This window comes from Hyperoodon ampullatus (assembly GCF_949752795.1).
Source record: "Hyperoodon ampullatus genome assembly, chromosome: 8".
Classification (NCBI taxonomy): Eukaryota; Metazoa; Chordata; class Mammalia; order Artiodactyla; family Ziphiidae; genus Hyperoodon; species Hyperoodon ampullatus.
In genome coordinates, this window is record NC_136921.1 from 12066737 (window position 1) to 12093144 (window position 26408).

The 26408-nt window shown below is 41.1% G+C and overlaps 1 protein-coding gene across 1 annotated transcript in view; it reads left to right on the forward strand.

Moving 5' to 3' along the window:
- Positions 1-588: 588 nt before the first annotated feature.
- COL4A4 (collagen type IV alpha 4 chain) overlaps positions 589-26408 on the forward strand; it is a gene marked incomplete at both ends in the record, with an annotated part of 128805 nt that continues 102985 nt past the window's right edge. Inside the window, 3 exons of the mRNA XM_079709903.1 lie at positions 589-644; positions 4216-4258; positions 18816-18893. Of these exons, the coding sequence (XP_079566029.1) occupies positions 589-644; positions 4216-4258; positions 18816-18893 (177 nt within the window). The remainder of the gene's footprint in view (positions 645-4215; positions 4259-18815; positions 18894-26408) is intronic.

The window sequence follows — 26408 nt, forward strand, 5'->3', positions numbered from 1 at the left end:
TTTGGCGACCTGCCGAATGTTGTACCATTTTACATAAAAACATGTTTATATGTATTTGCTGTATGTAGGCAAAACGTGTATTTCTATACTAGGGGATTCCTTTTTAGTTTCAAAAGATAAAAAAAGCACTTGAAAGAACTGTAGCTTGGATTTTTAAGAGAAAAGATTAAATAGAAGAAAATTCCCCTTAGCAAAATGAAGCAATATTTTTTGTACAAGCATTACAGACATATATCTTTTCATTTCTCAAAAATATATTTATGCCGTAAAGAATTTGGGAATATTTTTACTTCTAAGAATTACAAATTGAGTATTCAGTTTAACCATTGCTAAGAAAAGATTGTTATGTCAAAACACTGTTGAAGTTCCCCTTTAGAAAATATTTCCATCACTAACTCTGAATGATGAAAGTAATTATTTTCAACATTATAATGCATACTCTGTTTTAAGAGATATATTTATATTTAACATATACAGACTTTAAACCCAGGACATAGAACCTCACTTGTAGATGAGAGTCTTCTGGAAGAGAAGAGTGGCAGAATTTTTTTTAAGTACCAAGATTTGACTATGAAGTAATTCGTGCACATGGCATTGGTAAGGCGCTCTTTCAGGTGGATCAAGCCCTTGGCCACAGATTCCTGGTGAGTGTCCTCAAGTACGATCACTGGTTTTTATTTAATAATTTCCCCTAAAGGTTGGTTCTGCAGGTGTAAATTATCTGAATGCTTCACACGTCAAAAAGCCTAATTATTCCAGAAATCTATGGATTATGCCTGCTGCCATTCTGCGATTCATTTGTATTATTAAACAGCAGTCCTCTCTCCTCTCCACCAATTGCACCCACATGATCACCCAATGGGAGGATGCACAAGGCCACAGATTCTTGCTCTTCTATTCACTGCGTTTGAATAGCAAAAACCTTCTCATATGTCCAGAGCAGCAGGGTCCCTATAACTAGGAGAGTTAGGACAATGCACTTCATGAGTGGGGTAGGCAGAATAATGACCCCCAGAGATGTCCACATCCTAATCCCCAGAGCCTCTGAACGTGCTCTGCTATGTAGCAAGGGGGAATTATGGTTGTAGATGAAATTAAGGTTGCTAATCAGCTGACCTTGCCATGGGGAAATTATCCTGGATTATCTGGGTGGGCCCAGTATAATTAAAAGGGTCCCTAGAAGTGAAAGAGGGAGGCAGGAGAGTGAGAGTCGAGAAGGAGATGTGATGTAAAGAGCAGAGGTCAGAGGGTTGCAGCAAGGGACAAACTCAGCTGGTCACCGCTGGCTTTGAAGGTGGAAGGGACCATGAGCCAGGGAATGCAGGCAGCCTTTAGAAAATGGAAAAAGCAAGGAAACTGAGTCTCCCTTGGAGCCTCCAGAAGGAACACAGCCCTGCCAGCACCTTGATCTTTTGCCAGTGAGACCTACTTCAGACTTATGACCTCCAGAACCATAAGAGAATAAATTTGTATTGTTTTCAGCCACTGAGTTTGTGGTCATGTGTTACAGCAGCAGTAGGAAACTAATATGAGATTATTCGAGGTGACTAAAAAAATATTGGGAATTAAGACAGGGAAATGTTAAATAGTGAAAAATGTGAGAAGTTTTGGAGCTGATGAACATGTATTGATGGGCAGTGAAGGGAGAGAGGGGGATGGGAAGGAGGACTCAATTCTTTCAGAAATGCAGCCAAGTCTTATTTATTTGGAGCGAATGTGAAGGAAACTGCAAAGTACTCTTAATTTTGAATTGTTCTTTAAAGAAAAAAAAAAAACAACCCCACTCCTAAGCGTATATCTGGAAAAGATGAAAATTCTAATTCGAAAAGGTAACATGCACCCCTGTGTTCATTGCAGCACTATTTACAATAGTCAAGACATAGAACAACCTAAGTGTCCGTGGACAGATGAATAGATAAAGAAGATACGGTGTAGATATATACAATGGAATATTACTCAGCCATAAAAGAGTATAAAATAATGCCATTTGCGGCAGCATGGATGCAACTAGAAATGATCATACTGAGTGAAGTCAAACAGAGAAAAACAAATATCATGTGATATTGCTTATATGTGGAATCTAAAAAAATGATACAAATGAACTTATTTACAAGACAGAAACAGACTCACAGACATAGAAAACAAATGTATGGTTACCAAAGGGGAAAGAGAGGGAAAGGATAAATTAGGACGTTGGGATTAACAGATGCACACTACTGTATATAAAACAGATAATCAACAAGGACTTACTGTGTAGCACAGGGAACTATATTCAGTATCTTGTAATATATATTGGAAAAGAATCTGAAAAAGAATGTGTGTATATATATATATCTGAATCAGTTTACTGTAGACCTAAAACTAACACAGCATTGTAAATCAACTATACTTTAATTAAAAAAAAAAAACATAAAAAAAGAATTGCCTTATTTTTTTAAAAAAACTGCTGTATTAAAAAAAAAGAAGGAATTGCCTTATTTTTAAATATATTAAGCAGCTGGAGGAACAAATGAGGGATGGGGTGGGGGTAGAAGGGACAGTCACAGGGATTCCGATCTGTCCGAAGTGCCACCTCCGAGCCACTCTGCCTACAGCCTTTTGGGCACGTTATCCAACATTTCTGAGTCAGTTTGCTCTGATGTAAAATGTGGAAAAACCTACCCTGCCTACAATTTTAATGAGACTCTACATACGGAGGCCAAAATTGCTATAAGATGTAACCTGTCCTTATTTACAAATGTCCAAAGTGATAACGACCTACTTAAACAGCAGTTGTTGTAAATACTTTAATTTGATTTAAAACAGTTTATTCCCTCTATTTAACACATCTTTCCCCTTTTTCTTTTCTGATTTACTCCATTACTACACTGAAATGCCACCCTGGCCTTTACTGGAATTGTCATGAATTCCAAGAGAAGGGTCGCAGAGAAGGGGGACTTCAGTGTGGAGGACAGTGAGTGTGGGCCGGACCCACCCCCAGTCTCCCATCTCCTAGCCTGGGTCTCACGCAGAGGCACGGCTCTGTAGATTTCTGTAATGCTTATCAGCATCTCAGCGCAAGAAGAAGGAGCCAAGGATGGAGAAATAAGGCTCCTTTGGACAGGAGGTTTCAGAGAGGAGAAGGCTCTACATGAAAAAAGGGATAAGGGTGGCAGAGAAATCACAGCCCGAGTCTGGGCCCCAGTTCTCCTCCCATCCAAGCTCTGTTTTAAGGATTCAGTGCGATGATGGATGTGGAAGCTCTTGGACAATCATTAAGCCCGAGGCAGACATACGCAGTTTTGAGTGGTTGTCCTAGTCACTCCAGGCTGCTGTGACAAATACCATCGACTGGGGGGCTTATGAGCAATGCAAATTTATTTCTCCCAGCTCTGGAGGCTGACAGTCTGAGATCCGGGTATCAGCATGGGCAGGTTTTTGTGAGGACGCTCTCCTGGGTTGCAGACTGCTGGCTTCTCATCGTATCCTCACATGGTAGAAGGACTGAGAGAGGGCTCTCCAGGTCCTTTTAGAAGGGGAATAATCCCATTCACAAGCATCCTCATGACCTAATACTCCCAAAGGCCCCAACTTCTAATACTATCACACAGGGGTTAGGATTTCAACATATGAATTGGGGGAGGACACACACATTCAGTCTTTTTTTGGTTGCATCTTTCCTGTTAAAATTTCTCTATAATAATGATGTTACCCCCGTTGGATTTCTGCCTCACTTATAAGACCCTGAACTACCCAACTCTCCCCTGACTTGTTCGTATTGTTTCCCAAACCATCTCCCCAGCCCAGTTAGGTTTCTTCCATCCTCCCTCCTTCCGGCTGGTTGCACTTAACAGCATCCAGGATACACTAGTCTTTGCAGCAGTTCCTGGACAAAGCTGCCTCCTTCCAGCTCTCCTCTAGTTTTCATTCTGAGAGTCGTCTCCCTCCACTCATCCGTCCATCCAGGTCTCACCTTCCAAGTGTCCCCACCGTGCCCAGCACAATGAGGACCACACCAAAGGGTGTGAGTACTTGACTGATTAAAAGGAGGAAATATAGTGATGACATCCAGAGAGAGGATAACATTTATCTTGTGACAATCAACTGGCAACAGTAGCCTTATTGGAAACTAAAAAAAAAGGTTTCTGGAGTTAATTCTTGTGTTCTTTTTCTTTTTAGTTTGTTTTGCATTAAAACCAGCAGTTTAAATTAATCTGCGTTTTTGCTTTTTCGTAGGTCGCTCATACTTATTCTCTTTTCTGTACAACATGCGTACGGGGTAAGTCCATTAATGAGCTCTGATTGCATGTTGAAAATTCACTTTATTGAATGAATCATTTTTATTATACTTTTTTAACCATTTTTAAAAATGCAAGTATAGTTAATTTACAATATTGTGTTAGTTTCAGGTGTACAGCAAAGTGATTCTGTTTATCTATCTATCTCTCTATATATCTATCTATATCTTGATTCTTTTCCATTATAGGTTATTACAAGATATTTAATATAGTTCCCTGTGCTATACAGTAGGTCCTGTTGTTTATCTATTTTATATATAGTAGTGTGTATATGTTAATCCCAAACTCCTAATTTATCCCTCCCTCCCCACCTTTCCCCTTTGGTAATCATAAGTTTGTTTTCTGTGTCTGTGAGTCTATTTCTGTTTTGTAAATAAATTCATTTGTATCATTTTTTTTAGATTCCACATATAAACGATATCATATATTTGTCCTTCTCTGGCTTATTTCACTTAATATGATAATTTCTAGATCCATCCATATTGCTGCAAATGGCATTATTTCATTCTTTTTTATGGCTAATATACCATTTTATATATATATATGCGTGTGTGTGTGTATATATATATATATATATATATATTTACCACATCTTCTTTATCCATTCATCTGTCGATGGACATTTAAGTTGCTTCCATGTCTTGGCTATTGTCAATAGTGCTGCTATGAACATTGGGGTGCATGTATTTTTTCAAATTAGAGTTTTCTCTGGATAAATGCCCAGAAGTGGGATTGCAGGATCATATGGGAACTCTATTTTCAGTTTTTTAAGGGACCTCCATACTGTCCCTCATAGTGCCTGAACCAATTTACATTCCCACCAGCAGTGTAGGAGGGCTCCCTTTTCTCCACACCTTCTCCAGCATTTATTATTTGTAGACTTTTTGATGATGGACATTCTGACTGGTGTGAGGTGATACCTCATTGTAGTTTTGATTTGCATTTCTCTAATACTTAGCAATATTGAGCATCTTTTCATGTGCCTCTTGGCCATCTGTATGTCTTCTTTGGAGAAATGTCTATTTAGGTCTTCTACCCATTTTTTATTTGGTTGTTTGGGGTTTTTTTATATTAAGCTGTATGAGCTGTTTGTGTATTTTGGAAATTAATCCCTTATCAGTAGCGTCATTTGCAAATATTTTCTCCCAGTCCATAAGTTGTCTTTTTGTTTTGTTTATGGTTTCTTTTGCTTTGCAAAAGATTTTAAGTTTAATTGCATCTCATTTGTTTAGTTTTGTTTTTATTTCCATTACCCTAGGAGACAGATCCAAAAAAAATATTGCTGTGATTTATGTCAAAGGGTGTTTTGCCTATGTTTTCCTCTGGGAGTTTTATAGTATCCTATCTTACATTTAGGTCATTAATCCATTTTGAGTTTATCTTTGTATACGGTGTTAGAGAATGTTCTAATTTCATTCTTTTACATGTAGCTATCCAGTTTACCCAGCACCACTTATCAAAGAAACTGTCTCTTCTCTACTGTATATTCTTGCCTCTTTTGTTGTAGAGTAATTGACCATAGTACATGGTTTTATTTCTGGGCTTTCTATCCTGTTCCATTGATGTTTATGTCTGTTTTTGTGCCAGTACCATACTGTTTTGATTATTGTAGCTTTGTAGTATAACCTTAATTCAGGGACCGTGTTTCCTCCAGTTCCATTCTTCTCAAGATTGTTTTGGCTATTTGGGGTCTTTTGTGTTTCCATACAAATTAAAAAATTTTTTGTTCTAGTTCTGTGAAAAATGCAATTGGTAAATTGATAGTGATTGCATTGAATCTGTAGATTTCCTTGGGTAGTATAGTTATTTTGACAACATTGATTCTTTCAATCCAAATACATAGTATATATCTTTTCCATCTGTTTGTGTCATCTTTGATTTCTTTCATCAGTGTCTTATAGTTTTCAGAGTACAGGTCTTTTGACTCCTTGGGTAGGTTTATTCATAGGTTTTTTTTTTTCTTTCTGATGTTATGGTAAATGGGGTTGTTTCCTTAATTTCCCATTCTGATATTTCATTGTTAGTGTATAGGAGTGCAAGAGATTTCTGTGCATTAATTTTGTATCCTGCGACTTTACCAGGTTCATTGATGAGCTCTAGTAGTTTTCTGGCAGCATCTTTAGGATTTACTATGTATAGTATCATGTCATCTCTGCAAACAGTGATAGTTTTACTTCTTTTCCTACTTGGATTCCTTTCATTTCTTTTTCTTCTCTGATTGCTAGGACTTTCAGAACTATGTTGAGTGTAAGTGGTGAGAGTAGACATCCTTGTCTTGTTCCTGATCTTAGAGGAAATACTTTCAGGTTTTCACCATTGAGTATGATGTTAGCTGTGGGTTTGTCATATGTGGCCTTTATTATGTTGAGGTATGTTCCCTCTATGCCCACTTTCTATAGAGTTTTTTTTTTATCATAAATGGATGTTGAATTTTATCAAAGGCTTTTTCTGCCTCTATTGAGATGATCATATGGTTTTTATTCTTCAGTTTGTAAATGTGGTATATCACATTGATTGATTTGCAGATATTGAAAAATCCTTGCATCCCTGGGATAAATCCCACTTGATCATGGTATATGATCCTTTTAATGTATTGTTGGAGTTGGTTTGCTGGTATTTTGTTGAGGATTTTTGCCTCTGTGTTCATCAGTGATATTGGCCTATAATTTTCTTGTTTTGTGGTATCTTTGTCTGGTTTTGGTATCAGGGTGATGGTGACCTTATAGAATGAGTTCAGAAGTGTTCCTTCCTCTACAATTTTTTGGAAAAGTTTCAGAAAGTTAGGTGTCAACTCATCTCTAAATGTTTGGGAGAATTGCCCTGTGAAGCCATCTGGTCCTGGACTTTTGTTTGTTGGGAGTTTTTAAATCACACATGCAATTTCAGTACTTGTAATTAGTCTGTTCATATTTTCTATTTCTTCCTGGTTCAGTCTTGGGAGATTGTACCTTTCTAAGAATTTGTTCATCTCTTATAGATTGTCCATTTTATTGGCATATAGTTGCTTTTAGTAGTCTCTTATGATCCTCTGTATTTCTGCAGTGTCAGTTTAACTTCTCCTTTTTCATTTCTGATTTATTGATTTGATCCCTCTCCCTTTTTTTTTTTTTGATGAGTCTGGCGAAAGGTTTATCAATTTTGTTTACCTTTACAGAAAATAAGCTTTTAGTTTCATTGATCTTTTCTCTTGTGTTCTAGTCTCTATTTCATTTATTTCTGCTCTGATCTTTATGATTTATTTCCTTCTTTTATGATTAAAACCTTTGGGTTTTGTTCATTCTTCTTTCTTTATTATACTTTTAAACAATTCACTCTCTGGGATTATTCTCTCATCTGTAAAAATGAAGTGTTAGATTAGATGAACTGTAAGGTTTCCTTTATATTCTACAGTGAAGACTGATTACCAAATTGCATAGGTATTAGAGATTTTTTTGTTTTATAATATAACCCTTTCTTCAAAACGTTTTTCAGAGTGGGCAGGAAGCAGCTGGGCCATTACAGGATTAAATCAAGAAGTATAAGATTAAATTTGAACGTTTTAATTCTGGAGAAGGATAAGCCTAGAACATTCCGTAATAAGCCCTCTTTCTTCTGCCTCCTCTCTAGAGAATCTAAGTTATTAAACCCAACTTCAGACATTTCTAGGAAATCCTACTAGAGGCAGCCTTTAGTCAGGTTCATGTTGAGAAAGCCAGACTGGTTTAAGTCACGCTAGTGAACACACGTCTGTCTATCCATCCGCTAGCTTGGACCCACCCGATCCAACTTCTGTGATTTCAAGTTATCATAGGTCTTTGCAGAGTGAATCAAAATAGAAAGTTGCCATGCATTCTCCTTTCCCTTTTAGTCACGGTCAAAAGCACATGCATTAAAGAATAGGACGCCCTAGGTTCTTGGCTTTGCCATTGATTCACCTCTTAACCTATTCAAGACTCAGTTTTCTACTGTGGGAAGTGGGCCTGATAACATTTGCCCAACTTACTTCACAGGCATTTCAGAGCATCACCTCAAATAATGAACAGAAACATACTGAAATATTTGTGTGTGAATAATTTTTTCTCTTATCTGACTTTTCTAAGTTTCTTTTGTATTACATCCTTTTTTTTCTATTACAAAACTCTACAGAGCACTAAATTTTACTTCCTTTGTTATTTATGTCTCATATAAGTGCATATAACTCCTGAACCAAAGATTATTCTATCCTGGACCTTCCTACCATATTCTGGTATGCGAAGATTCTAGAGATTTCACACAGAGAGTGGCTATACTGTAGGTGGATTTTAAAGGTAGAGAAATAAATTGATGCATTCTCTATGGAAAGCAATTTGGCATTATCTATCAGGATTTTAAATGCACATGCCTATTGACATAGCAATTTCCCTTTTTGGAATTTACCATACATATTTATTCTGACTTATGCATAAAGGTATATGCACAGGAATATTAGTTTAAAGGTGGTGTTTGGTAGCAAAAAAGGGAGATAATGAAATGACCATCAATAAGGACTGATTAAACAAGTTATAGTACTTTGTTTGGTGGATAGTCATATGTATTAATTCAGAACGATTAAGTGAGAAAAGCAAGGTACAAAGAAACATACCATTTGGGTAAGAATAAAACAAGGACAAAAATCACCAAAAGTGTGTGTGTGTGTGTGTGTGTGTGTGTGTGTGTGTGTGTGTGTGTGATCATTGTGTAAATATGCTCATAAATGCCCAGACACAGATTTGAAGAGAGCGATTACCTTTAGGGGAGGGAACTGGGGGCCAGAGTTGGAAGATAAAATGTCTTTTTCCATTACACTATTTTGTACTGTTTGAATTATCATGTGCATATGTTATTTGTTTTGCCAAAAAACCCCCAATAAAAGTAAAAATTGCAAGACTGATTACTAATCTGGAACTTAGTAAAATATTTTCTTTAACTTTCTGTGCAACAAATATTTGTTTAAAAATATCTGAGGTAAAATAGATAGTGACTTTTCTTCTCTTTGAAGAAAAATAACACTGGTTTTTGAGAATGCCACTGTATTCCCAGTGAATGTGGTTTATATTTTGGATGTTGACTTGTCTGAGATATTGTCTTGATCTCTTTTTTTTTTAATTTTTTTTATTAGTTTCTGTTTTATAACAAAGTGAATCAGTCATACATATACATCCGTTCCCACATCCCTTCCCTCATGCATCTCCCTCCCTCCCACCCTCCCCATCCCACCCCTCCAGGCGGTCACAAAGCACCGAGCTGATCTCCCTGTGCTCTGCGGCTGCTTCCCACTATCTATCTACCTCACGTTTGGTAGTGTATACATGTCCATGCCTCTCTTTCGCTTTGTCACAGCTCACACTTCCCCCTCCCCATATCCTCAAGTCCATTCTCAAGTAGGTCTGTGTCTTTATTCCCGTTTTACCCCTAGGTTCTTCATGACATTTTTTTTTTAATTCCATATATATGTGTTAGCATACGGTATTTGTCTTTCTCTTTCTGACTTACTTCACTCTGTATGACAGACTCTAGGTCTATCCACCTCATTACAAATAGCTCAGTTTCGTTTCTTTTTATGGCTGAGTAATATTCCATTGTATATATGTGCCACATCTTCTTTATCCATTCATCCGATGATGGACACTTAGGTTGTTTCCAGCTCCGGGCTATTGTGAATAGAGCTGCAATGAACATTTTGGTACATGTCTCTTTTTGAATTATGGTTTTCTCAGGGTATATGCCTAGTAGTGGGATTGCTGGGTCATATGGTAGTTCTATTTGTAATTTTTTAAGGAACCTCCATACTGTTCTCCATAGTGGCTGTACCAATTCACATTCCCACCAGCAGTGCAAGAGTGTTCCCTTTTCTCCACACCCTCTCCAGCATTTATTGTTTCTAGATTTCTTGATGATGGCCATTCTGACTGGTGTGAGATGATATCTCATTGTAGTTTTGATTTGCATTTCTCTAATGATTAATGATGTTGAGCATTCTTTCATGTGTTTGTTGGCAGTCTGTATATCTTCTTTGGAGAAATGCCTATTTAAGTCTTCTGCCCATTTTTGGATTGGGTTGTTTGTTTTTTTGCTATTGAGCTGCATGAGCTGTTTATAAATTTTGGAGATTAATCCTTTGTCAGTTGCTTCATTTGCAAATATTTTCTCCCATTCTGAGGGTTCTCTTTTGGTCTTGTTTATGGTTTCCTTTGCTGTGCAAAAGCTTTGAAGTTTCATTAGGTCCCATTTGTTTATCTTTGTTTTTATTTCCATTTCTCTAGGAGGTGGGTCCAAAAGGATCTTGCTGTGATTTATGTCATAGAGTGTTCTGCCTATGTTTTCCTCTAAGAGTTTGATAGTTTCTGGCCTTATATTTAGGTCTTTAATCCATTTTGAGCTTATTTTTGTGTATGGTGTTAGGGAATGATCTAAGCTCATACTTTTACATGTCCCTGTCCAGTTTTCCCAGCACCACTTATTGAAGAGGCTGTCCTTTCTCCACTGTACATTCCTGCCTCCTTTATCAAAGATAAGTTGACCATATGTGCGTGGGTTTATCTCTGGGCTTTCTATCCTGTTCCATTGATCTATCTTTCTGTTTTTGTGCCAGTACCACACTGTCTTGATTACTGTAGCTTTGTAGTATAGTCTGAAGTCAGGGAGCCTGATTCCTCCAGCTCCGTTTTTCGTTCTCAAGATTGCTTTGGCTATTCGGGGTCTTTTGTTTTTCCAAACAAATTTTGAAATTTTTTGTTCTAGTTCTGTGAAAAATTCCAGTGGTAGTTTGATAGGGATTGCATTGAATCTGTAGATTGCTTTGGGTAGTAGAGTCATTTTCACAATATTGATTCTTCCAATCCAGGAACATGGTATATCTCTCCATCTATTTGTATCATCTTTAATTTCTTTCATCAGTGTCTTATAATTTTCTGCATACAGGTCTTTTGTCTCCTTAGGTAGGTTTATTCCTAGATATTTTATTCTTTTTGTTGCAATGGTAAATGGGAGTGTTTTCTTGATTTCATTTTCAGATTTTTCATCATTAGTGTACAGGAATGCCAGAGATTTCTGTGCATTAATTTTGTATCCTGCTACTTTACCAAATTCATTGATTAGCTCTAGTAGTTTTCTGGTAGCATCTTTAGGATTCTCTATGTATAGTATCATGTCATCTGCAAACAGTGACAGCTTTACTTCTTCTTTTCCAATTTGGATGCCTTTTATTTCCTTTTCTTCTCTGATTGCTGTGGCTAGAACTTCCAAAACTAGGTTGAATAAGAGTGGTGAGAGTGGGCAGCCTTGTCTTGTTCCTGATCTTAGTGGAAATGGTTTCAGTTTTTCACCATTGAGGACAATGTTGGCTGTGGGTTTGTCATATATGGCCTTTATTATGTTGAGGAAAGTTCCCTCTATGCCTACTTTCTGCAGGGTTTTTATCATAAATGCGTGTTGAATTTTGTCAAAAGCTTTCTCTGCATCTATTGAGATGATCATATGGTTTTTCTCCTTCAACTTGTTAATATGGTGTATCACATTGATTGATTTGCGTATACTGAAGAATCCTTGCATTCCTGGAATAAACCCCACTTGATCATGGTGTATGATCCTTTTAATGTGCTGTTGGATTCTGTTTGCTAGTATTTTGTTGAGGATTTTTGCATCTGTGTTCATCAGTGATATTGGCCTGTAGTTTTCTTTCTTTGTGACATCCTTGCCTGGTTTTGGTATCAAGGTGATGGTGGCCTCGTAGAATGAGTTTGGGAGTGTTCCTTCCTCTGATATTGTTTGGAAGAGTTTGAGAAGGATGGGTGTTAGCTCTTCTCTAAATGTTTGGTAGAATTCGCCTGTGAAGCCATCTGGTCCTGGGCTTTTGTTTGTTGGAAGATTTTTAATCACAGTTTCAATTTCAGTGCTTGTGATTGGTCTATTCATATTTTCTATTTCTTCTTGATTCAGTCTTGGCAGGTTGTGCATTTCTAAGAATTTGTCCATTTCTTCCAGGTTGTCCATTTTATTGGCATAGAGTTGCTTGTAGTAATCTCTCATGATCTTTTGTATTTCTGCAGTGTCAGTTGTTACTTTCCTTTTTCATTTCTAATTCTATTGATTTGAGTCTTCTCCCTTGTTTCCTTGATGAGTCTGGCTAATGGTTTGTCAATTTTGTTTATCTTCTCAAAGAACCAGCTTTTAGTTTGGTTGATCTTTGCTATCGTTTCCTTCATTTCTTTTTCATTTATTTCTGATCTGATCTTTATGATTTCTTTCCTTCTGCTAACTTTGGGGGTTTTTTGTTCTTCTTTCTCTAATTGCTTTAGGTGCAGGGTCAGGTTGTTTACTCGAGATGTTTCCTGTTTCTTAAGGTGGGATTGTATTGCTATAAACTTCCCCCTTAGAACTGCTTTTGCTGCGTCCCATAGGTTTTGGGTCGTCGTGTCTCCATTGTCATTTGTTTCTAGGTATTTTTTAATTTCCTCTTTGATTTCTTCAGTGATCACTTCGTTATTGAGTAGTGTATTGTTTAGCCTCCATGTGTTTGTATTTTTTACAGATCTTTTCCTGTAATTGATGTCTAGTCTCATAGCATTGTGGTCGGAAAAGATACTTGATACAATTTCAATTTTCTTAAATTTACCAAGGCTTGATTTGTGACCCAAGATATGATCTATCCTGGAGAATGTTCCATGAGCACTTGAGATAAATGTGTATTCTGTTGTTTTTGGATGGAATGTCCTATAAATATCAACTAAGTCCATCTTGTTTAATGTATCATTTAAAGCTTGTGTTTCCTTATTTATTTTCATTTTGGATGATCTGTCCATTGGTGAAAGTGGGGTGTTAAAGTCTCCTACTATGATTGTGTTACTGTCGATTTCCCCTTTTATGGCTGTTAGTATTTGCCTTATGTATTGAGGTGCTCCTATGTTGGGTGCATAAATATTTACAATTGTTATATCTTCTTCTTGGATCGATCCCTTTATCATTATGTAGTGTCCTTCTTTGTCTCTTCTAATAGTCTTTATTTTAAAGTCTATTTTGTCTGATATAAGAATTGCTACTCCAGCTTCCTTTTGATTTCCCTTTGCATGGAATATCTTTTTCCATCCCCTTACTTTCAATCTGTATGTGTCTCTAGGTCTGAAGTGGGTCTCTTGTAGACAGCATATATATGGGTCTTGTTTTTGTATCCATTCAGCCACTCTGTGTCTTTTGGTGGGAGCATTTAGTCCATTTACATTTAAGGTAATTATTGATATGTATGTTCCTTTTCCCATTTCCTTAATTGCTTTGGATTTGTTATTGTAGGTATATTCCTTCTGCTGTGTTTCTTGCCTAGAGAAGTTCCTTTAGCATTTGTTGTAAAGCTGGTTTCGTGGTCCTGAACTCTCTCAGCTTTTGCTTGTCTGTAAAGGTTTTAATTTCTCCATCAAATCTGAATGAGATCCTTGCTGGGTAGAGTAATCTTGGTTGCAGGTTTCTCTCCTTCATCACTTTAATTATGTCCTGCCACTCCCTTCTGGCTTGTAGAGTTTCTGCTGAGAGATCAGCTGTTAACCTGATGGGGATTCCCTTGTGTGTTATTTGTTGTTTTTCCCTTGCTGCTTTTAATATGATTTCTTTGTGTTTAATTTTTGACAGTTTGATTAATATGTGTCTTGGCGTATTTCTCCTTGGATTTATTCTGTATGGGACTCTCTGTGCCTCCTGGACTTGATTAACTATTTCCTTTCCCATATTAGGGAAGTTTTCAACTATAATCTCTTCAAATATTTTCTCAGTCCCTTTCTTTTTCTCTTCTTCTTCTGGAACCCCTATAATTCGAATGTTGGTGCGTTTAATGTTGTCCCAGAGGTCTCTGAGACTGTCCTCTGTTCTTTTCATTCTTTTTTCTTTATTTTGCTCTGCATCAGTTATTTCCACTATTTTATCTTGCACCTCACTTATCCGTTCTTCTGCCTCAGTTATTCTGCTATTGATCCCATCTAGAGTATTTTTCATTTCATTTATTGTGTTTTTAATCGATGCTTGATTCATCTTTAGTTCTTCTAGGTCCTTGTTAACTGTTTCTTGCATTTTGTCTATTCTATTTCCAAGATTTTGGATCTTGGAAATAGAATCTTGGATCAGCTTTACTATCATTATTCTGAATTCTTTTTCAGGTAGACTGCCTATTACCTCTTCATTTGTTAGGTCTGGTAGGTTTTTATCTTGCTCCTTCACCTGCTGTGTGTTTTTCTGCCTTCTCATTTTGCTTATGTTACTGTGTTTGGGGTCTCCTTTTTGCAGGCTGCAGATTCGTAGTTCCCGTTGTTTTTGGTGTCTGTCCCCCGTGGCTAAGGTTGTTTCAGTAGGTTGTGTAGGCTTCCTGGTGGGGGGGACTAATGCCTGTGTTCTGGTGGTTGAGGCTCGATCTTGTCTTTCTGGTGGACAGGTCCACGTCTGGTGGTGTGTTTTGGGGTGCCTGTGGCCTTATTATGTTTTTAGGTAGCCTCTCTGCTAATGGGTGGGCTTGTGTTCCTGCCTTGCTAGTTGCTTGGCATAGGGTGACCAGCACTGTAGCTTGCTGGTCGTTGACTGAAGCTGGGTGCTGGTGTTGAGATGGAGATCTCTGGGAGATTTTCGCTGCTTGATATTATGTGGAGCTGGGAGGTCTCTTGTGGACCCGTGTCCTGAAGTTGGCTCTCCCACTTCAGAGGCACAGCACTGACTCCTGGCTGCAGCACCAAGAGCCTTTCATCCACCCGGCTCAGAATAACAGGGAGAAAAAGTAGAAAGAAAGAATTAGTAGAAGAAAGAAAGAGAGAGGGAAAGAAAGGAAGAAGGGAAGAAAGGAAGGAAGGAAGGAAGAAAGAAAGAAAGGAGGGAGGGAGGAAGGATGGAAAGAAAGACAGGAGGGAGGGAGGGAGGAATGAAAGCAAAAGGAAGAGTGAATGGAAGAAGGGAGGGAGGGAGGGAGGAAAGAAAAAGAAAGAAGGAAAGGAGGAGTGGAGGGAGGGAGGGAGGAAGGGAAGGTAGGAAAGAAAGAGCAGGTAAAGTAAAATATAATAAAGTATGAAATATAGTAGCGTTATTAAAATTTAAAAGTAATTATTAAAAAAAAAACGGACAGATAGAACCCTGGGACATATGGTGGAAGCAAAGCTATACAGAGAGAATCTTACACAGAAGATTACACATACACATTCACAAAAAGAGAGCAGGGGGAAAAATCAAAAATCTTGCTCTCCAAGTCCACCTCCTCAATTTGGGATAATTCGTTGTAAAAAGAGGAAAAGGGCGAGAAGTCTGAAATCTTGCTCTCTAAGTCCACCTCCTTAATTTGGGATAATTCGTTGTAAAAAGAGGAAAAGGGGGGAAAGTCTTAAATCTTGTCCTCAAAGTCCACTTCCTCAATTTGGGATGATTCGCTGTCCATTTATGCACTCCACAGACTCAGGGCACATCAAATGGGCCGTGGAGCTTTAATCCGTTGCCTCCGAGGCTGCACAGAGAGATTTCCCTGTCTCTGCTCTCACAGCTCCCGGGTCTCAGCCTTGGACCTGGCCCCGCCTCTGCGCGTAGGTCGCTGGAGGGCGTCCGTTCTTCGCTCAGACAGGACGGGTTTAAAGGAGCCGCTGATTCGGGGGCTCTGGCTCACTCAGGCAGAGGGGAGGGAGGGGCGCGCAGTGTGGGGCGGGTCTGCGGCGGCAGAGGCCGGCGTGACGTTGCAGCAGCCCCAGGCGCTCCGTGCGCTTTCCCGGGAAAGCCGTCCCCGGGTCCCGGGACCCCGGCAGTGGCGGGGTGCACAGGCCCCCCGGAAGGCGGGGCGGACAGTGACCCGCGCTCGCACACAGGCCCCGCGGCGGCGGCGGCAGCAGCAGCCCCAGCGTCCCACACCCGTCTCCGAGGTCCGCGCCTGTCTCCGGCGCTTCCCCAAGCAGCCCTCTTAATGCCCTCTCCTCGCGCACCAGGAAACAAAAGGGAAGAAAAAGTCTCTTGCCTCTTCGGCAGCTCCAGACCCTTTCCCCGGACTCCCTCCGGGCTAGCCGTGGTGCACTAACCCCTTCAGGCTCTCTTCCTGCCGCCAGCCCCAGTCCTCTCCCTGCGCTCCGACTGAAACCGGATACCCGAGCCTCAGCTCCCAGCCCCGCCCACCCCGGCGGCCGAGCAGACAAGCCTCTCGGGCTGGTGTGTGCCTGAGGGCACCGATCCTCTGTGCCGGAATCTCTCCGCTTTGCCCTCCACACCCCTGTTGCTGTGCTCTCCTCCGCTACTCCGAAGCTTTCCCCCTCCGCCACCTGCAGTCTCCGCCCTCGAAGGGGCTTGTAGTGTGTAGAAACCTTCCCTCCTTCACGGCTCCCTCCCACTGGTGCAGGTCCCGTCCATATCCTATTGTCTCTGTTTATTCTTTTTTTCTTTTGACCTACCCAGGTATGTGGGGAGTTTCTTGCCTTTTGGGGGGTCTGAGGTCTTTTGTCAGCGTTCAGTAGGTGTTCTGTAGGAGTTGTTCCACGTGTAGATGAATTTCTGATGTATCTGTGGGGAGGAAGGTGATCTCCGCGTCTTACTCTTCCGCCATCTTCCTCCGGGGCCTCTTGATCTCTTTTTAATGGGATTATATAGTCTGTTTCTGAGGTGCAGTTTCTTCCTCTATAAATGCCCCCCCCCCTTAAAAGTGATGTTTTTGGGGATATGTCTGATGTAGAAGAACTTTGTAGGGACTAAAATCACCTCGCTTTTTTCTTTTATTGGTCCAAGTCAAAGCTTTACATGTGTTCCTTTATTAGAATTCTGCTAATCTACTTTAAACTGATTCTTGTCTGAAATTTAATTTTGCTACAAACATCTCAGTGATGCTTGGCACAATTAAGTTAAAAAAAAACAAACTTGCCTTTATTTTCAAGCCATCTAATCAACTGACCTCCTTTTTTCTCTGGTTATTTTGATATTTCACTGAACACATAGTAATGAATCCCAACCTTAAATGAACCCAAATGTTCAGCCTAGTTATTTTAAGTGCTTTCATGCTGTCCTGACCTGGCCTTGAGCATTTAAAAAATTGTTTTTACCTAATCAGGGTTTTGAACTTATTGTTTCTGCATTTATAGATAACAGGGTTCCTCAAAACTCGAGAGGCATATGTTTCTGAAACTTCAAATACATATTTTTAAACTTAAGTTATCTAATTGCTTGGCTCTTGTCAAGGTTCGAATGTTTATATACTCTTAATGACCCATAAGCGTTATGTTTATAAAGATGTATTTTTTACTAATGCTTAATTTAAAGATTTTTTATTGTGTCCGCACATACTTTTCAAGAAAAAAGGTCTTAATTGTATGATTGAAAAGAAAAATGCATGCTGTTTAGACTCCTTTCCCTCCCATCACATATACATATACATTTGTATGTATACATTTGTATATTTCATGTGTACACATGTATATTCATGTATATTTATGTACATAAGTATGTTTGTATATTTATGTATATATATCTTCTGTCAGAACTGTACATATTGGTTCAGTTGTTTTATGTTTCCCCGTTATATGTTGGTCTAAATGCTAAAGTCTACAGTGTTGTTAGTTTTAAGAGATCTATCGGTTATAGAAACGTGTGGTCCTGTCCACACCCTCGGCTCCTAGCACTGAGAGCTGCTTTACCACATCCTCCCTCTCAACATGCACCCCTGTCTGTGAACAAATGCTCAGTGCAGGTGCATGATGCTGGCTGTCGTTAAGGATCTACTTATGGAAACAGTTCCTCTGGGACTATACTTCTGTATTGAAGTGACTGATGACTCGCCATATACATAGAATTTGTGAGAAAAAGGGGCTGATTCTTCCCATGGGGCATGCATGTGTGTGCGTGTGTGTGTGTTAAAGTTAAGACAAGATGCGACTGTGGGGTCACTCTCTAAAGAGAGTTGAAGAAAAGCTAGCTAAAAGTGGGGAAAGTGCTCAAATTATTCAAGTCCAAGAGCTTTCTGGTTGAGACACACATTAGAGGGAGCCATCTTGGAGTATTGGCAAATTGTAGGAAGAATAATTTTAATCCGAGTCCAAGGCTATGACTGCGGTTCTGACCCAGGAGGGCCTCCCCGTGGGACACATGCCCTAGCTGATCTTGGAGATAAAGTAAGAGGGTCTTATTGTAAAAAAGCCAAGCTTATAATTTAAACTAGACACCACTGTGGTGTCTAGTTGTGTACACAACTACATAGTTAACATTCTAAGATTGTTCACAACTTGGTAAACGAAGTCTTACCGAGAGAGAGATTGCAGAAGATTCTGATTAAAGCAGAGTAGCTTCAGAAGGAGGTTTTTTTTTTTTTTTTTTAAATCCTGGCTCACATAAACTTTTATCCTGCTCACATAACCATCAACTCTTTTATTATCAAGCCACAATGTAAGTTTTTTGCCTTTTTACATATCAATATTAGTCTTTTCACAGTTTCAGAGGTAAAATTATACTGTGACATTCTCATGAGTTAGATAAGCCAACAGTGCTTGTTATAAGGTATATACCATATACCCATCGAGGTGATGAATACTGGTAAACTAAAGCAGATTCTTCACTTTCTAGGGTGGAAAGAAGTTTATTGGTCCCTGCGGGGGAAGAGATTGCTCTCTTTGCCAGTGCTTTCCTGAAAAGGGGTCTCGGGTAAGTGATGTAAAAATCAGCATGGGAAATGGGAGTGGGAAATGGGAAATTACTAATCAAAGGGCATAAAGCTTCAGTTATTCAAGATGAATAAGTTCTAGATATCTTCCGTCCAATGTTCTACCCACTCTCATCAATAATGTTTTGTTCACTTAAAATTTTGTAGAATCACCTTGTACAGAAAGGATCCTGGTGCAAATGGTCCATGCCGGGTTGCCATTATTGATATTCATGTTGTATATCAACATTTTAAAGGCTCTGTCTGAGAAGTTCTGCAGTGAGTTAAAAAAAAAAAAACCTACTTAACTTTGTTTAAAATAGTGTTTCCAGACATTTGACCACATGACTCTTTTTTGGACAACACCTATTAAAATCCCGTGGAATAGCGATCTGTAATTGAAGTGAGAGCTGCATTTATCATGTGCTTCTTATGTGCCAGGCACTGTCCTATGTGCTCAAAATGCTTTAGCTCACTGAGCCCTCACAACAACTGTCTTGCCATTTTATGGTACCATCTTTGCAGCGTCGAAGACTTCAGCACAGGGCAATTGAGCATCTTGCTCAAGTCCACCCAGGATGGTGCTCTTGATGACTACACCCAATTCTCTGCCCTGAGATGCACAGTAACCCTTACAGTATATAGGGTCTCTTACACATTTATTTATGAACCTCTCTCGTATATTCTGACAGCAGCAGTTGGCAGGCACTAACTCCTCTGTGCTGGAGTATTAGATCAAACCATCCTTTTGATTAAAAATACTCCCACAATCTTACAAAAAAAGAGTATGGTTCAGAAGTTTTGGACAGTTTTTGAGTCAGATCAGTGATTGTTTTGAAACATGTCCAAATCGATCCCACAGGGCTGTGTGTGACACTCAAAAAACACAAATCAGTAAAGATGAGTCAACAAGGAGGTGAAATGTTACCTTTCTGAGAGAAAGGACCATTTTTTTCTCCCACAGCATTGCTTTATCATCACACGAGTTGTGTGATACATGTGCAGGTCCTTCGTTGTGTTCTTGCTATAAGCAGCTACCTTGTTGAGCTGAAGTTATGGCAGATCACTTTCTGCTTAAACGGATTTGTTTCTTCTTCAATAAAATGTTGGTGATCAGAATTTATCTCGAGCTTTTTCCAGCCACTTTCATGATATATTTTAAAAACTGCATTTCCAGGAAACAAAGTTAGGACCCTAAAAAAGAGCAGAAGTGCTTTAGCTTTTTTCATGTCGATGGACACAATACTCAGGAAAAAAGCCTGGCGTTTGTGTGAGGTTGTCCATATAAACGTGCCAAGATTTTAAGACCCTTTGAGCTTGAGACCCAAGAAAAAGGTAGTGATCAGCTCCATGGCAGGAATGGGATAGGGACACCACAAAACAAAGAGGGACAGTTGTTTTGATGAAGCCGGCTAGGTGTGGTCCTCTGATTTAATGATGTCGAGACATTTTTTTTTTTTTGCTGTCACAGCTGGATGGAGGGGGGTGCTACTGGTTCTAGTGAGTCACAGGCCGTGGATGCTCTTCAGTGTCTACAATGCACAGGACGGCCCCACATGAAAGAACTGAAAGAACTAGCCATCCTCAAACGCCAGTAGTGCCGAGGTTGAGAAACCCTGCTTTAATCCTACAGCAACTCTGCGAGGCCAGTAGGATTATTACCAATATTTCCATTGGTCAATACAAGGAATCTGGATTTCCAAGAATTTTAAATAACTTGCTAGTATGTGGAAGAGGCAGGAACCACCTCCTGGTATTTGGTGTCAGCCCCCGAGTTTGCCCCGTGATCAATGAGAAGAGGATTACACTCAGGTTCAAACACCAGTTTTAGCCTTAACTTTTGGGAGCCCTAGTGGCAGCTTGAATCTTCCCAAGCCTGGCAGTTTCCTCTGCCCAGGTTTTCTCATATTTACCTGCTTGGTGCTTTGTCTTCTGTGTCCTTGGGCCGTAAAACCATCGCAAGCATTTGAACATGTAGAGGATGCTCTGACTCTCCCATCACACAGTCTTCAGCGCCGTGGGTCAGGAGGGCTCACGGGGGTGGGCTGCGCCCTGCCCCGCTGTCTGCGTCCCTGCTTCTGGGTGGTCAGGGAGAGCTGTGTGCGGAGCACCGCCAACCTCTGCCCTTCCTGGCACAGATGGGTCCTTTGTGATGACACAAGTTGCTGGTGATGTTTTCCAGCTAGGAATTTGGGAGCGTGGCTTGTGCATACCCGGCAGGTGGTTTGGAGGCGACCAGCCAACTTGCACATCATCTCTCGAGCCGTAGTGACAGCTCAAGGTGCACTATAAATATAGGAACGTTCCGAATTCCGAGGGTTGAGGCTCTGCCCGAGGCGGCATAGCCCGTGAGTGGAACAGCCAGGCCTTCCAAAGAAGAAAATGATCCCTCTCGTATGGTTGAATGGCTGAGTGAGTGGTTTGTTCAGCCCCAAATCAAAACCTCTGTGTCTGCAGCGAGGATTGGGTGCCAGGCTGAGTGAGGGTTTCAGCTGGAGATGGAAGCTGGGGTTTGAGGGGGAGTTGGGATGCATCAAAGGGCAGGATCCAGTGGGGCCTCCTTCATCTCACTGCTGTACCGCTGGAGGCTCACAGCCCAGCCTCAACACGCGTTCTCATCAGTAATCACTGTTACCTCCTGTTGGACCATCTCCTGCTGCATCAGCTGGGCCACTCGCTCTCCCTTGAACATAATCTAAGTATTCCCACTCCTCTACCTTTTTATTTTTTTTAAAGAATAATTATAGTAGTTTTTATGGTAATATTCCTATATGCTTATTATAGACCATTTAGATAATATTGGAAAACTAGAAGGCACAAAATAAATCATCCATGGATTCACTACCAGGAAGCAATCACTCAATATTTATTAATTTTTTGACATACCACCTCTACGCTTTTCTGGAAAGCCTTCCCACTTCCACTCAGCCTCCATCTTTCCTGCCCTCCTCAAAGGAGCTCAGAAGGGATGCTGCCCCCATAAGGCCTCCTGCCTGTCCCAGCCAGTGTGGATGGGTCCCTGCCGTGTGAACCTGCTTCCCTTCCGTGATGCTTCTCGTACCCTGACCTGGAGCTCTGCTTGGGTTCGAGTGTGGATATGTCTGACCCTCTTGATTAGATTGTCAGCCCATGCTCCTTAAAGGAGGCTGTGTGGACATGTGCTAAATGTTTATGCTGGCTCCCGGCCCATCGTGGATGCTCTAGAAATAGAAGTTGCCTATGTTTGTTTCTCCTCTTTGAGAGATGGGGTTCCTTTTTTGGTATTTGTTTGAGGTGATCACAGTAGATGGCACCTAATAGGTGGTTAATACACATAAATCAATAACTTAAAATTCAGAGTTCAGCCTGGATAGGATTTGGGAGCCTGAGCTGGTGGCCACATGCAGCATGTATGTGGGGACACCCGCCAAGTCCAAGGGAAACGGGAACGGAATTAGTGGGAAGTCTCTCCCCCGAGTCTTTTTTCCCCACACACAACATGTAAACCTGGTAGTAAGTGACCATCTCACAGAGTTCAGATTTTCTTGGAATTTCAGGTAGGGCCAGAAATAAACACTTGGAGCCACAGAAAGGAGCATGACCGTTGCTGTACTCAGACCTTTTAAAGGTTCAGTAGCATCCTGCATTCTTAGTGTGGGACACTGGGGATTACCCCTTTGGTCCTTTTGGTTTTCAGAGCCCTCACCTGGGAAATAAGGGTTTGTACGGGAGGGCGGGTCCTGTCCCTCCCAGCCCTAATACCCTATGGTTCTGTGATGTGCGCCATGACTTTTCACATGTGACAGCGATTTAATGGCTTCCAAAATACTTTGTGACTCTGCCTAACGTTTACCCAAACCTAATTATGGTCCCTCTTTAAGGATATGAATGAGGTGGACTTGAGCAGGATTTTAAATTATTCTTTATCTGTTCCAAGGGAAGAATCTCTGTTTCTTTGATGGAGGTCTTCTTGTAGGGAAAATTACATGTCTTCATAGACTAGGATGGGACCTTTTGTAAGTTCTGCTTTAGTAACTAGTTTGATAATAAAGACACCTTCTATACTTTTTTCCAGAATAAAATATATTTGTATTGTTTTCCATTCAAGGGAGTCTAGTAACTGTTAAGTCAATAGAACTTTACAATTTGGTAGTTTCATACACAAGAAGGTCAAATGGCTTAAAACTCAAGGCCTCTCTTAGTTTTTTTTGGTTTGAAAACCAAAATCACACATTAGCAAACCAGTCTTTCCTTTGGGACTTTTAAATCACTAAAGTATATACAAGTATCTTTCCTGCAATTTCATTCACTTGTCCCTCACACTCCTAAAAGCTTGCATTCCACTATAAAAATGGAATTTCCTTGGGTAGTTTTAACTGTTGTTAACATTTTTCATATCATTAAATTATCTGCGCACAAAGTTCTAGAATTCAACCTCTTTATCACTCACACAGCTGCGTTCTAGTACACTCTATAACTGTAGCCTGATAAATGGTTCAGAGAAATTATTTTCATGTCCCAAAGTTTGCATAAGTCAATTATGTTACATTTTGATAGAAGCAAGTTGCAGTGACAATGGAGAAGTTGGCAAATTTGGTCTGTCACCACCCCTTCGTGTTTTGGTTCTGATTTCTTCTTTTTCTTGCTGCTTTCTCCTCCAAGCACCAACTCCCTAGCTCATTGTGTCTCTACTGGAGAATTCTCTGATAGATGCTGACACACTCAGCTGCCTTCAGGGGACAGCAGGTGACCTGAGTGAGGGGCCCTGGGAAGGGGCCTCAGCCTTGGGGACTATATGAGGATCAGAGCAGTGCACTTGTCATGTAAAGGCATCAGAATTCTGAATTAAAAAAACAGGGGTTTCCCTGGTGGCGCAGGGTTGAGAGTCCGCCTGCCGATGCAGGGGACACGGGATCGTGCCCCGGTCCGGGAAGATCCCACATGCCACGGAGCGGCTGGGCCCGTGAGCCATGGCCGCTGAGCCTGCACGTCCAGAGCCTGTGCTCCTCAACGGGAGAGGCCACAACAGTGAGAGGCCCGCGTACCGCAAAAACAAACAAACAAACAAACAAACAAAAAACCAACCAAACAAACAAACAACATAGTGCCTAACAATTAAACAAATTTCCTGGTAGAATTCAACCCACCACGTGCCAGCTTGTAACTGGTTTAGCTTGTTAAAGTGTTCTCCTTGTCATGAATATATTAAGCTTAAATTTTGAAGAATGGAAAACTTGCAGAAGTTAAAAGAATGAATCTTTTATGTCAGTGCATGAGGAAGTATTTCTGAACAGGGTATGGGAGACCCGGTGGGTAGAGGGGGAATACATGCCTATCATTTTATATTATTTGGCCTATTAGCTGTCACTAATAGCTGATATCTATACAGAGGAATAACTCCAGCTAATTAACATGGCTTTCAGCATGCTTGACAATCTCTCTCTTTAGATCCAGCGTTTGTGCTTGAAAAAGGAGAGAAAACAAACTCATATTTGCCTGCTACTTTTATTAAATAATTTGCCAGTATTATTTACCAAACAGGCCAAGTGTACAAAACCTCACTGAGGAATCCTCGTTGCAGAGGGGGCCTGAAGGTAGATTTTGGCATCTCTGCCCCAGTCAGTCACCTCATTAAACGGGCAGTGATTTGCAGCCTGAACCCTTGGTCTCCTGTGTGGAGTTCAATCCCATAGCAACGATGATTGCTGAGCTCTGCGACCCAGTGTGAACCGTGGCCAGGCGGGCGCAGAACTCAGCAAATGTGGGGCTAGGCTGCACTTGAGAGGATCAAGGTCATTACCGAAGTGGAGTCAGCCTTTGTTGTTGGTGAGAAATAAGGTGCATCTCAAAGCAGGGCGTATTCCACGTAGGAACACAGGGAGTGGTGTTGGTGATTCTGAGAATACCTCTCTAGTGCAAAGGTAGCATCCGACTAAACTAGTTAAAATGCTGAATTACAAAGTTTTTAGGAAAGAACAGTGTATTTCTCCTTTCAAATACCATTTTCAATAAGTTGCCAAGAAATCCACAGGGAAACAGCTATGTCTCCAAGGTGCTCTTTTTCCACTTCTCTGTCATACATACAGGAACTTGCAGTTCACTCAGCAAATAACATTCATTCATTCCATTCATTCAGCAAACAGCCATTGAGCATTCACCATGGGCCAGGCATCTGACGCGGCTGTGAGGCCTCGGGGATAAAGAGGACAGTCCCTGTGGCCTGGAGCTCGGTTTCCAGCAGGAGAGACAGATTCACCTCCCAGCCATTATTTCTGGGTGCCTGATGAGTGCCAGGCGTGGGGTGGTCTAGATGCTTGGGGTGCATCAGGGAAAAGAACAGACGAAGATCCTTGTGCCCTCCCCAGGTGGATATTTGGTGCCCTACCTGGATTTTGCACTGGAGCCTGTGTGTGGTAGACAGTGCCAGGGAAGCTTGGACCTGGTGGAACCGGCGGTCACCTACCTAGCAATGGCCTGGTGGAAGCATGGTGTGTTCATTCCTCGGGCTGCTGTAATAATGACCACATATCTGGTGGCTTTAGACAACAGAAATTTATTCTCTCACAAGTTCTAGAGGCCAGAAGTCCACCAGCAGGGGGTCACCATTGCCGTACGCTCTCCATAGGCAATAGGGGAGAGACCCCCATTCCCTGCCTCTTCCAGCCTCTGGTGGCTGCTGGAGTTCCTTGGCTTGTGGCTGCATCACTCTCATCTCTGCTTCCGTCTTCACTTCAGCTTCTCATCTGTGTGTCTGTTTCATATCTTCCTCCATGTCCCTCTTATAAGGATACATATAATGGCATTTATATCTAGATAACGCAGGACAAAAATCCTCATCTCAAACTCCTTAACGTTATCACATCGTTTGCCACCTAAGGTGATACCCACGGGTTCTGGGGTTAGGGCATGGACATAGCTTTTTGTGGCCACCCTTCAAACCACTGCAAGTGTTTGGGCAGAGAGAACAGCCCCTACTGAGGCCCTGAATTGAGAAGGAGATGGGGTGGTATGTTTGGTGGACCAAAAGATGACCGGAAAGGTTTGATCCTGCAGGTGAGGGAGCAAGTGGTAAGGGATGCAGTTGAAAAAGCGGAGATACAGTTTATCCTGAGGTATAAGCAGAGGATTCGAAAGATTTTAGGAGGAGTAGAAACAGGTTGAATTTACGTTATAGGAAGACGGTTCTGGCTGCTCTTTGGAGAATACAGTGATGGTGGTGCGGGGTGGGAGCAGCATTAGGAAGGACGTCAGGAGACCACTGTCGCTGCCCCGGTGGAGGTCACGGTGCCTTAGCAAGGGCGTGAGCGTGGGCGTGGCGTGGGCGTGGGCGTGAGCGTGGGCGTGAACGTGGGCGGAGAGGATGGCTGTCGGAATGTTTGGGAAGCAGACTGGTCAGGAGAAGGAGGCTCCATGCGGGGTGGTCGGGGGTTAGGGTTAGAGGCGCCCAGGACGCCCAGGGGCGTGAGAGCAGCTGTGTGGGTGGCGGCCTGTGGCCGAGGAGCATGCTTTGGGGGATGATCCTGAGTCCAGCTTTGCAT